This window comes from Alnus glutinosa, chromosome 1 (assembly GCF_958979055.1).
Source record: "Alnus glutinosa chromosome 1, dhAlnGlut1.1, whole genome shotgun sequence".
NCBI lineage: Eukaryota > Viridiplantae > Streptophyta > Magnoliopsida > Fagales > Betulaceae > Alnus > Alnus glutinosa.
In genome coordinates this window covers 25,120,300-25,133,530 of record NC_084886.1, presented here as the reverse complement: position 1 = coordinate 25,133,530, position 13,231 = coordinate 25,120,300, and the positions used below count along the sequence as shown (strand labels likewise).

At 38.0% G+C, this 13,231-nt stretch overlaps 2 protein-coding genes across 2 annotated transcripts; both read right to left on the bottom strand.

Annotated features, from left to right (window-relative positions):
* Window positions 1–1,530: 1,530 nt before the first annotated feature.
* On the bottom strand, window positions 1,531–2,073 carry LOC133858264 (uncharacterized). Its single transcript, XM_062293697.1, has one exon. It carries the CDS (start codon window positions 2,071–2,073, stop codon window positions 1,531–1,533), a length of 543 nt encoding a protein of 180 aa, XP_062149681.1.
* A 3,082-nt stretch (window positions 2,074–5,155) lies between these two features.
* Window positions 5,156–5,641, bottom strand: LOC133858254 (uncharacterized). The gene has a single exon (XM_062293686.1). The coding sequence runs from the start codon at window positions 5,639–5,641 to the stop codon at window positions 5,156–5,158; it is 486 nt and encodes a 161-aa protein (XP_062149670.1).
* Between the last annotated feature and the right edge of the window lie 7,590 nt (window positions 5,642–13,231).

Below are 13,231 nucleotides of genomic sequence, written 5' to 3'. Positions count from 1 at the left end.
TCTTCATTTATATTTTCTTCTCCCCAATATTTCTTTCCTTTGTCAATCCACAAAAATACCGCCATTTTCTTTCAATGATCTACAAAATACTAAAATACCAAAACTAACCAAAAATATTAGAAAATAACAAAACTAAAATCTTAACAAGTGCAAATTAAGGGGTTCAAATATACATTGTTTGGCACTCATCAAATACCCCCAAACTTTGCTAGTCCTTTAATAAAACAAAATCAAAACATAAAACATAAATCCACTGTCGTGGGAGAGACGATTGCATTTAGCATATTTAAGAAGCCTTTTAAACCCTTAGCACTCCCTAGTGGCGAGTGAAGTCTCATAAGGGTTTGCCAGAAATAATACCCACAAACATTGAAGTACTATATTGTCAATCAAGCAAAAATCTCCACACAAACACATGATTCATACATCATGAGCATGTTTAACAAAATGAACATCACATCAAGAGGACAAAAATAATCAATTAACTCATAGCTGGAATATTGAGACAACACTTGTTCAAATAAGTGTAAGGTGTGATTAACATAGACTCGTGAGGTTTCAACTTTTCTCAAAGCATGTGTACCCAAAGACTTACAAGAATTCTATTAGATGAAAATAACCAAGGCTTAAATCAAAATATGCAATATATATATTGTGTAGGTTGTGCAACACTTGACTCTCCTAAGCTTTCTGATTGACTTATGTAACGAGTATTGGGTCAGTGACTCCCAAACCAGATGGTTTTAGGGCACTAGATGTAGAAACATCCCTAAGGGCTTAATTACTCAAGTCAAAAAGGTTACAAAGCCAAACTAGCCATACAATCAACCAACTTGAAATTCTCATCCTTTTACGCAAACACTTAATGCTTAGTGAGATAAGAGGCCTGGTCACTCAATGAGAACTCAAATTGATAATATTATTCTATATTATATTATTGTTATTACTATTAATTTATTATTATTATTATTATTAAGCCAAGGTTTCATCAATATGTCATCATACTAATCTCAAGACACATTCTCAAATTAAATCTCATACCTCACAGACCCTATGCTAAAGTGCTAGTGATAAACAATTCAAACACGTGAAGTCTCTCTAATCCAACAAATGGGTCAAAAGATTTTAGATTTTTAACGACATACAATGTTTAACATGTTAAACAAACCAATGAGATGCAAACCACAGTAAGATGTAATCATGCTTAATCAACAACATAACACAATTTTAATTTTTTTTAATTATACACAAAAACAATAAAAATAACAACAAAAAGAACAAACAGAAATGTCTACCCCACCCCCAAACTAAAACGACACATTGTCCCCAATGTGACCAGAAATACAATATCGAATGGGCGATGCAAGTCGAGCACAACATAAGAGAACGCTCCCCCAAACTTGGACGGTAGACACTATCCTGAAAATCACAACAAACATGATCAAATGATAAGGAAAATAATGAGGGTTGCCTCCTACAAGTATTAAGTTTTTAGTCTTCAGCCAAACTTTCCACAACTGACAACAATCACTACGTGCAACTTGGATCCTCCAAAATGGTCGTCTCTACCTCCGGGCTCTGCAACTCCAAGAATGGTTTCAGTTTTTTTTCATTAACCTTGAAAGTAGTACCATTCTTTGGATCCTCAATCTTAATGGCCCCATGAGGAAAAACTGATTGAACAGTAAATGGGCCTGTCCATCGAGATCGGAGCTTCCCTCGAAAAAGATGCAAACGTGAATTATAAAGGACTTTTTGACTCGATTCAAAAGATCGTCTCACAATGCTCTGGTCATGAGCCTTCTTCATTTGTGCCTTGTACAACTTTGCACAATCATAAGCATCATTCCTCAACTCCTCTAATTTATTGAGTTCGAGCTTCCTCTGTGAGTTAGCCTTCTTGAGGTCAAAGTTCAACTGCTTGATGGCCCAGTATGCTCTATGCTCTAACTCCACTGAAAGATGACATGCTTTGTTGTACGCAAGACGATAAGGTGACATACCAATCGAGGTCTTAAAAGCTGTATGATAAGCCCACAGTGCATCATTCAAACGAAGAGACCAATCTTTCATTGAAGGGTTCAAAGTCTTTTCCAAAATCCTCTTGATCTCTTGATTTGAAATCTCCACTTGACCACTCGTTTAAGGGTGATATGGAGTGGCAACCTTATGTGTGGTGAAATATGTAATGCACCGAATTTGAGCATGCAAATTCGTAAGCAGAAACCTCCGGTTTCCACGTGACATTACTACATCAGAGATAAACTCTCGCAGCGGAATATATTTTTTTCTTCTAAAGACTTAGGAATTGATAGCATAACACATTAGAGCTGACTGAAATACCTCGGTAGTTTATTAAAAGTTACTTAGGTTTATCTTTACATGCCATATGCACACTAGGTGCATCAAAATTAGTGCCAAAGACGGCACATAAGCATATAACATAAAACATGCCAAACATGACATCATTATAAATACTTACATGCCATAAAACAAGACACACATAAATACAACTAGTAATTTCTATGCTAGCACATAATAGTTCGATAATGGTTTCAAAAACCATCAAAACTAGCATATGGGTCCATGCCTTCATTCTCCAGATCTGCATCAGTAACTATGCAAATATGACGTCATCATATTTACATAGACAAACAAGTGAGTCATCCATTTTCATAACTAAGTTTCCATCAGATTAATAACAGTTCATAAATAATACAAATGCAAAGGTTGTATGAATATGCATCGTAGTAACCATTTAGTTTGTTGTTCTATGATCATCTTACTTTAGACCTCTCGTTCTTAGGTTATCCGAACCCGTTCATGTCCTTTGCCTCACACTTAAAGTCTTACCTGTTTTTACTGGAATCTTAGCAGTTCTAGCATTAGTTATATATTAGGACTTCGGACTCCCCTGGGTCACTACGAACCCCCTGGATCCACTGATTAGCCTTCCTTCCACTTGCTACTACATCAGCTTGTTGATGGCTATCTCATCAGCCGTTATATTAATTGGACACAATATGCAATGCATGAACAACCACATGCAATGAACACACACCACACAATCCTAATGAAACATAGAATCATTCCTCAGTAAGTACATCCATACTTACTCTCCTTGGTGCAGTTTCTTAGCTCTTTTTCTGTAACAAATATATTCAAAGAAGATGATATATACATCAGTCATTTTTCTAATATTAAAAACTGTGTATATTTTTACATCACTTTACTCATCGTTTTTAGTTATCAATTAAAAGGTAATTACTTATAAGTCTTTTGTAGGAATGCAAATGCTAAAATATGTAAAGAGATAGGGAAATTAGCAGCAGGGCCACTTTGTAGGAATGCAATAAATTATAAAATAAATATACAAAGGAATAAGAAAATTAGAGGCAAAGCCACTTTGTAGGAATGAAATAAATTATAAAATAAATATACAAAAGAATAGGAAAATTAGCAGCAGAGCCACTTTGTAGGAATGCAATAAATTATAAAATAAATATACAAAAGAATAGGAAAATTAGCGACAGAGCCACTTTGTAGGAGTGCAAATAAATAATAAAATATGAGTGGTCAAACCAACTTTGAAGTAACCCAATAAATAATAAAATATGAGTGGTCAAACCAACTCTGTAGTAACGCAATAAATAATAAAATATGAATGGTCAAACCAACTTTGTAGTAATAAATACACAAGTAATGAAACCAAATAGTAAGGAAGAGGTATCAAGATTTACTTACCAATTTGATTTTGAAGAGAAAAATAACTTCAAGAACACCAAAGTGGTTGTGTGGTAGAAGGAGAGAAAAAGGGAGAGAAAACCAAAACAAAAGCTTTCTTGAAAGTTGTCTAGGATTTGTGTGAAAAAACAAAGAGCCTTGCTTACTTATTTATAGGGGGAAAGTAGGGGTATTAAGGTGCAAAATGTAATAAAAGAATTAGCTTATTGGATAATGTCTTGCAAACTAGTCCTTACTTTATTATTTATTTGGATTTTAGAATTTTCGTCCAACTAGAGGGCAGCCTACTCCGAGAATTATTTCAATGGTCAAACCAACTCCGATTGACGTGAAATTTTGAGGGTAGATAGAGGACTTCATGACAAACATTTTCTCTTTTTAGTTCATCCCATTTCGAGTTCGTTTTGACTTAGTTCCAATAAAGTCAAAGTTTCTGTCTATAAAGCCAAAATATCTTTTATCCACTTTCTGCGTTCACAGTTGCTTTATTGATTTTTTCTTCTTTTCATGATTACTCTTGTGATATTCTATCCTTTAATCATTACTCTTGTTTTTTATACATAAATGTTTCTAGAAGCATGGAGATATTTTTCTTGACAGTTTTTCGTTAAATAATGACAGTTGGGTTATTTAGGCTCGAGTTAAAAAGTCAACTGGTGGACTTTTTACTAACTTTTGCCACACGATAGATCTTTCTTTTGTAAGCACAACGGGTTTTGAGTTATCTAAATATGAGTTCGTTTGACTTGTTTTCAGTTCAATCAAAGTTTAAAGCTTAAATGTTACTTTTAGGTTTTTAAGGGTTTTTAGGTTTTGATCTTTTAATTTTTCAAAACAACTTTAGGTTTGCTTATAAAAAACCTATGGATATTGTCTCCTCAACAATATCAATGATTTCTTAAGAGCTTGAAATTATTGGGCGTTACATCCTACCCACCTTATTGGAATTTCGTTCCCGAAATTTGTAAACTAAGTTATGCCAAAAGAAAAAATTTACACTAAGTAAGAAAAATTTCAAGCAGAGATGTTACTTACCTTAATCATCTTCAAAGTCACTGAGACATGGCTTAGTGGAAGACTAAGGTAACTCTCTCTCTAGTTGATCTTAAGGTACGGTTTGATGTACAGAGTTTTCAACTTTATTTTAACTCCATGATTTTTGACAATTATAAAAAGGGGTGTAAGAAAATAATGTTTTCCAAATCATACTATCTTTACCTGGGTATTTGGTTTTATATAGTACCATGATCTATTTTATTGGCTCGACATACCGACTACGGCATGTTTCCATAGTTACTACTCGCAAACTGTATTAAAGACAATTACTACCGTATAGTAAGTAAAAGTTATTTAATTATAAATACTACGTCATAAATCACGAAAGTATTAAACATACCTACTTCAAAATGGCTCACGGGAATAGATACGGGTATTTGCTTCTTATCTCTTGTTCTAACTCCCCAGAAGCTTCTTCTACATCATGGTTCTGCCATAGAACTTTTACTAGTGGTATTGTCTTTGTCCTCAGTTGTTGTACTTTCCGATCCAAGATCTGCACCGGCTTCTCTTCATATTTCAAATCTGCTTGAACTTGTAAAGGTTCAAAGTCTATCACGTGTAACGGGTCGTGCACGTATTTTCGTAGCGTGGAAACATGGAATACGTCGTGTACACCGGCTAGGTTAGATGGTAATTTGACTCTATAGGCGACCGGACATACGACTTCCGTCACTAAAAAGGGACCGACATACCTTGGACTTAGCTTTCCCTTTTTACCGAACCGCATGACTCCCTTCATTGGTGATACCTTCAGGAATACTTGGTCACCAACTTCAAATTCTAGCTTACATCGTCTTGTATCAGCATAACTCTTTTGGCAACTCTGTGCAGCCAGCATCCGTTTTCGAATCAGGGTAACCTTGTCTTTAGTATCCTGGATTATCTTCGGTCCTACTAGCTGCCTTTCCCCAACTTCATCCTAATATAGTGGTGATCTGCATTTCCGTCCATAAAGCGCTTCGTATGGAGCCATTCCAATAGTTGCCTGAAGACTGTTGTTATAGGCAAACTCAACTAACGGTAAATATTGAATCCATTTACCCTTAAAGTCCTACACGCAAAGTCTCAGCATATCTTCCAAAATTTGAATGGTTCTTTCCGATTGGCCATCAGTTTGAGGATGGTATGCCGTGCTAAGAGTTAGCTTTGTCCCAATTGCATCTTGCAAACATTGCCAGAATCGAGAGGTGAATCGCGCATCACGGTTAGATACAATAGATGCAGGTATTCGATGTAGTCTGACAATCTCTCTTATATATAATTCTGCCAACTTAGGAACAGGGTCAGTGACTTTGATAGGGATGAAATGAGCACTTTTCGTAAGTCTGTCAATAACAACCCAAATATCATCATGCCCATTGAGTGTTTTTGGCAAACCTACAACGAAGTCCATTGCAATTTGATCCCATTTCCATTCTGGCACGTTGAGAGGTTGGAGTGGACCGGCTGGTCTTTGGTGTTTTGCGTTTCCTTGTTGATAAGTAGGGCATTGCGCTACATATTCTGCGATATCATGCTTCATTCCCTGCCACCAAAATCCCTTTTTCAAATCCTGGTACATTTTTGTACTTCCCAGGTGTACAGGGTACCTAGTTTTATGTGCTTCATTGAGTATGTCCCTTCTCAATTCTGGATCATTGGGTATGACAATTCTGTCATCACCTGTTCTTAAAACGTCATCTTCTGTGAAATAGAAACCTGGAGCTTTACCCTGGCTCGCCTTCTCCTTCAGTTGTTGCAACCCTAGGTCATTCTCTTGAGCAATCTTAATCCTGTCAGTAGTTAACGGACTGATAATAAGAGCTGCTAGTAAGGCATCCTTCACGCTTGGCGCTACATCCAGTTGGATCATTCCCAATTGCTTGGCAAGTTGATTAGGGGTAGGCGTTGAGTTTGTCGATGCGCTCAGTGATTTCCTACTCAAAGCGTCAACAACTACATTTGCTTTCCCTAGATGGTATGGAATATAACAATCGTAGTCTTTTAACAATTCTAACCACCTACGCTGCCTCATGTTCAATTCTTTTTGCGAGAAGATATATTTTAGACTTTGATGATCAGTATAAATTTCTACCTTCTCACGAAAAAGATAATGTCTCCAAATTTTTAAAGCAAAAACTACAGCCGCTAGTTCATGGTCATGAGTGGGATAGTTTCTCTCATGGTCCTTTAACTGTCTAGAGGCGTAAGCTATAACTTTATCTTGCTGCATTAGCACACACCCTAGCCCTTTAAGAGATGCATCACTAAAAACTACAAATTTCTCAGATTCTCTTGGTAGTACAAGGACAGGTGCAGATACTAACCTCTTTTTCAGCTCTTGAAAGCTTGCTTTGCATTTATCGTTCCATTGAAAATGAGCATTCTTCTTAGTAAGGGCAGTCAAAGAGCCAGAAAGATTGGAAAAACCTCTACAAACCTTCGGTAGTAACCTGCCAATCCAAGAAAGCTACGGATTTCATGGACGTTGGTTGGTTGCTCCCAGTTGACGACAACCTCAACTTTGCTAGGATCAACTGCCACACCATCTTTTGAGATAACGTGCCCTAAGAATGAAACTTTCTCCATCCAAAATTCGCACTACTTGAGTTTAGCAAATAACTGCTTTTCCCTTAGAACATTTAGTACTGTTTTCAAATGCTCTCCATGCTCTTGATGATTAGTCGAGTAAATTAAAATATCATCAATAAACACAACTACGAACAAATTGAAGTACATATGGAAAACAAGATTCATTAGATCCATAAATACCGAAGGTGCGTTAGTCACCCCAAAAGGCATGACTAGGAATTCGTAATGGCCATACCTCGTTCGAATCGCCGTCTTTTGTACATCTTCTTCCTTTACCTTAAGTTGATGGTATCCCGATCGAAGGTCGATTTTTGAGAATACCTTGGCTTCCTTTAGTTGGTCGAATAAGTCATCAATCCTTGGTAGAGGATATTTATTCTTTATGGTAACGCAATTCAGCTCCCAGTAGTCTATGCATAGCCGCATAGTCCCATCTTTCTTCCTAACGAACAATACTGGTGCTCCCCATGTTGATAAGCTTGGGCGTATGAATCCTCTGTCCAAAAGTTCTTGGAGTTGTTTCTTTAGCTCTTTCAACTCATCGGGCGCCATGCGATAAGGTGTTTTGTGAATGGGTTGAGTTCCTGGGATCTAGTCAATGGTAAACTCAATCTCATGATCAGGTGGCAATCCTATCACAACCTCGGCAAATACGTTTGGGTAATCGTACTCCACTGGAATATCTTCCAACGTACGCACAGCTTCTGGTTTTACCGTCAGATAAGCTAAGAACGCTGATGCTCCTTGTCGTATATTCCTTGTAGCTTGTATTGCGAAAAGTAGTAGTGGAGTGGCTCACGTAGAAGATCCGTTGAATTTAAATCTTTCAACACCTAGCAATTGAAAAACGGCTACCTTCTCTCTACAATTTATACTTGCATAATACTTTGATAACCAGTCCATGCCTAGGATTACATCATATCCTAGAGATTTAAACACTGATAGATTGATGGGTAAGTTCCTTCCTTTTATAACGATTGGACAGTTCTCTACCATTTTATCGCATACGACTTTCTTTCGTCCAGGGGTTTCAACCGTAAGATTTTGTACTAAAGGTCGTGTGCTAACATGACGTAATTTAATGTATGCTTCAGAAATGAATGAATGTGTAGCTCCTGAATCAAAAAGAGTACACGCAAGGATACCAAACAAAAAGATGGTACCTGTCACAACATCGTTAAAACCTCGTTCTTCTTCTTCGTCTACCTCAACCGGAGTTAAAGTATACACCCTCACTTGGGCAGATTGCCTTGGTGGGAAGTTGCTTCCTGGAGGTCGGGATCCTCCTGGGGCATCTAGTGGACAATTCCTCTTGAAGTGGCCAAATTGACCACACCTGAAGTAGTTTGGTTCATTAGCCTTGCACTCTCCAACATGCACCTTCCCACACTTATGGCATGTAAGCGTTTGATTCCCTACTGTAGGAGGGAAATTTCTCTTCTCAGCTGGCCTGCTTCCACTACCAAGTGCAGGTCGTTTGGATGCGTATGACACCTGTGATGCTGCTCGCGTCTTCAGTTCGTAAGCGGCGGATGATTCGCGCATTCCTTTTTCAGCAACTGATGCTATATCGACCAATTTGGCAAAGTCTCTAATTTCATGACACATGACTCTCTCCTTAATACGAGGATTAAGGCCATTTTCGAAACGTTCTGCCTTTGTTTCTTCATCAAGGATTAGGTTGAGGCCAAACCTTGCTAGTTCAATAAACCTAGAGGAATATTGCTCTACCGTCATAGCGCCTTGTACCAGATTCTGGAATTCGATGGCCCGCAATTGCCTTTGTGCCCTTGGAAAGAAGCGCCCATTGAATTCTTCTACAAACCTATCTGAAGGGATAGCAACTCCACGTCCCAACTCTATTCCTAAGAGTCCTTTCTTAGACTTCCACCATCTTGTAGCTTTTTCAGTTATCCTTAGTCCTATATACCTAACCTTTTGCTCATTAGTACAGCCAAGTGTCTCATGCAATAGCTGGATATCCGTAATCTAGGCTTCAGCTACTAACGATCCTTGTTTTCCATCAAATAGACGAAATTGCTGGCTAGCAAAATCAAGTAGAGAGCAACCTACTTGTTCCAATCTGCCAGCAGGCTGTGGAATTCTTGCCACTACTTCGGCAAACTGCCTAGTAGTTTCAGCCATAAATTGAGCTAAGGCCGGATTCACTCCATCATTAAATGGTGGAGGTGGAGGTGGGAATTCGTCATCACGGTTGCCTTGACGATGGTTTCCGTAGTTTCGTTACAAACGGGGTAACGTCGAGGTGCCATAATTCTGTACCATCGCATTAGATTAATTAAAAAATATAATTAATTTAAATACAATACAACACATCTAATCACATAGATACATATTGATTAGTTTCAAAAGCTAATCATTCTCTAATTCTTACAAAGAGATATTGCACACAAAAGTTTTTATTTCACTTAGGGTACATAGCATATTTAAACAAAACTGATGCTTCTACAGTTCTATAATTATTCATTTACTATTATTTCTAACTTAACATTACATTCTTCAAACAAAGTTTTATGTGGCTTATAAAATCGTTTATTAAAAGTAGCTCTTGGTTATGCCCTAGTTTCTAACTAGGTCAATTCTGATGGTCACCTGAGCGAACTGCTCTGATACCATACTGTAACTATGCAATAAATTATAAAATAAATATACAAAAGAATAGGAAAATTAGCGGCAGAGCCACTTTGTAGGAGTGCAAATAAATAATAAAATATGAGTGGTCAAACCAACTCTATAGTAATAAATACACAAGTAATGAAATCAAATAGGAAGGAAGAGGTGTCAAGATTTACTTACCAATTTGATTTTGAAGAGAAAAATAACTTCAAGAACACCAAAGTGGTTGTGTGGTAGAAGGAGAGAAAAAGGGAGAGAAAACCAAACCAAAGCTTTCTTGAAAGTTGTCTAGGATTTGTGTGAAAAAACAAAGAGCCTTGCATGCTTATTTATAGGGGGAAAGTAGGGGTATTAAGGTGCAAAATGTAATAAAAGAATTAGCTTATTGGATAATGTCTTGCAAACTAGTCCTTACTTTATTATTTATTTGGATTTTAGAATTTTCGTCCAACTAGAGGGCAGCCTACTCCGAGAATTATTTCAATAGTCAAACCGACTCCGATTGACGTGAAATTTTGAGGGTAGATAGAGGACTTCATGAGAAACATTTTCTCTTTTGGTTCATCCCATTTCGAGTTCGTTTTGACTTAGTTCTAATCAAGTCAAAGTTTCTGTCTATAAAGCCAAAATATCTTTTATCCACTTTCTGCGTTCACACTTGCTTTATTGATTTTTTCTTCTTTTCATGATTACTCTTGAGATATTCTATCCTTCCATCATTACTCTTGTTTTTTATACATAAATGTTTCTAGAAGCATGGAGATATTTTTCTTGACAGTTTTTCATTTAATATGGACAGTTGGGTCATTTAGGCTCGAGTCAAAAAGAAACTGGTGGACTTTTTACTAACTTTTGTCACACGATAGATCTTTCTTTTGTAAGCACAACGGTTTTTGAATTATCTAAATCTGAGTTCGTTTGACTTGTTTTCAGTTCAATCAAAGTTTAAAGCTTAAATGTTACTTTTAGGTTTTTAAGGATTTTTAGGTTTTGATCTTTTAATTTTTCAAAACAACTTTAGCTTTACTTATAAAAAACCTGTGGATATTGTCTCCTCAATAACATCAATGATTTCTTAAGAGCTTGAAATTACTGGGCTTTACAACATACTTCTTCATCAACTGCTCAAAAATCTTGTTGCAGAAATGCTTACCTCCATCATTAATAATTGCTCGAGGGGTACCAAAACTAGCAAAGATAGTGTCTTTCAAAAACTGTGTTAGTTTTTGTGTTGGCTGCATTCTGTTGGACAAAATCACTTCTATGTAATTTTGCTGCTTTCACAGGGATGCTTCTTTATCCAGAGTCTATTCTTCGGCTATGTTCTTCAAGAAGATTCTGTGAAGTTTTCAAGGAAGTTTATTTCGGTTCCCTGTCAGCTGTCTAGACGACGTGGTATTCCGTCCGGACGCTCATCGGTCAGCAACATCTGTCCGGACGACGAGAACTTTCCGTCTGGACGCCCATCAGTGTCCAGAAGCTTTGAATAGTTCAAGATTGCATCCGTCCGGACGTAATGGTAAATCGTCAGGACGCTCTTCAAAGTTCGAGAAGATCCCAGTGTTCCAGTGCATCCGTCCAGATGACGTGGCTATATCGTCCGGACGCCATTCAGTGTTTGAGAAGCATTAGAGTTTCTGACTCAAGACACAGTTATGGGAAGATGGCTGCTACCGTCCGGACGATGTCCTCTATAAGGCAAGAACGTGCATACCAAGTTCAACCGTCCTGACGTTAGCCTTCATGGTTCGGATGATCAAGCTTCATATATGGAAATTGCGTGCACCAGTTCAACCGTCCGGACGACCATCCTCCTGGTCTGGACGCTCCAAGCCTTATTATGGTAATTACGTGCAACCTAAGTGTAACCGTCCGGACGCTAGAGCAACACCTTTCGGACGCGACCTTGTTATGGAAGCTTTTAGCGCTATCTTGGAGAGGCGGTTGCAGTTGACCGTCCGAACGCTCTGTCAAGCCGTCCGGACACCTTCCGGTATTTTGGTCATAACGTTTTATTCAAATATCGGATTGGGACGAAATTGGTGTCGTTGGAAAGCTTGGAAAAAAAGCTGTAATTTGAGCATCTGGAAGGCCCTTAGAAGCGTCCGGAAGGAAATATTTTCCCATCCGGACGACCCTGCAGAAAATTCCAGAACTACTTTCCGGACAAGAAAAACTTAGCCCGTCCGGACGGCCCTGGATTCCGTCTAGACGCGCGTGCCTCAGACTCCATTTTTGACTCAATTTTGGGTTTCCAAAGCCTATAAATTAGAGGCTTGAGGCATGCTTTCAATATAGAATTCGGTGGTGAATTCTCTACAGCTTAGAGAGGGTGTTTAGGGAGATATTGAACATCTGCTAGCTCTCTAGCTTTGCCAGTGTGTGATTTGATCAGCTGTGGAGTCTATCTTAGGGGTCGGCCCTAAGGTAAAGGATTCCATTGAAGACCCCTTCAGGTAGGAGACCTGGTTGGGAAGCGTTCATGTTGGGTTACACGTTAGAGAGCAAGGTACGACCACTGCATCAGGTATATGTGAGTGTTACTATCATGTATCTAGCTTTGTCTTCTGAATAGTGGATATCCTGGGTTTGGCAGCCCTGGAGTGGTTTTCCTCTTAATTGAGTTTCCACTTCATCAACAAAATATTTGTCTCCTTTAATTTCACATTTAATATTTTGTTGCACACTGTTGACACACACTTGTTAAAGATAGAAGTCAAATTTCAATTTTCAAACTGAACCACAACTCTATGGTCATTGGTCTTGCATGATAGCTTCCACCCATTTGGACACATAGTCCACAGCAATCAGAATGTACAGATAGCCAAAGGAGTTTGGGAAAGTCCCATGAAATCAATGCCCCAAACATACAAAATCTCAACAATCAGAATGGAGTTGAGGGGCATCATATTTCTTTTTGAAATACCCCCTAGCTTCTAGCAACGCTCACACGAGGTACAATAGGTGTGAGCATCTCTGAATAGGATAGGCCAATAAAATCCACACTACAAAATCTTTGCAGCGGTCTTCTTCGCACTGAAGTAGCCTCTACACCCATGATCATGACAAAAGGAGATGACATTGGATTGGTCATGCTCAGGGATACATCTCCAAATTGAAAATTATTGGACTTCTAATTAATTGTGTGTGTGAACAGTGTACAACAAAATATTAAATGCAAAATTTAAAGGAGACAAATATTTTGTTGACGAAGTTCAAA

What these genes read in the sequence shown, in the direction of transcription:
- LOC133858264 (XM_062293697.1), bottom strand. Translation starts at nt 2,073, where the DNA reads ATGAAAGATTGGTCTCTTCGTTTGAATGATGCACTGTGGGCTTATCAT.
- LOC133858254 (XM_062293686.1), bottom strand. Translation starts at nt 5,641, where the DNA reads ATGCTGGCTGCACAGAGTTGCCAAAAGAGTTATGCTGATACAAGACGA.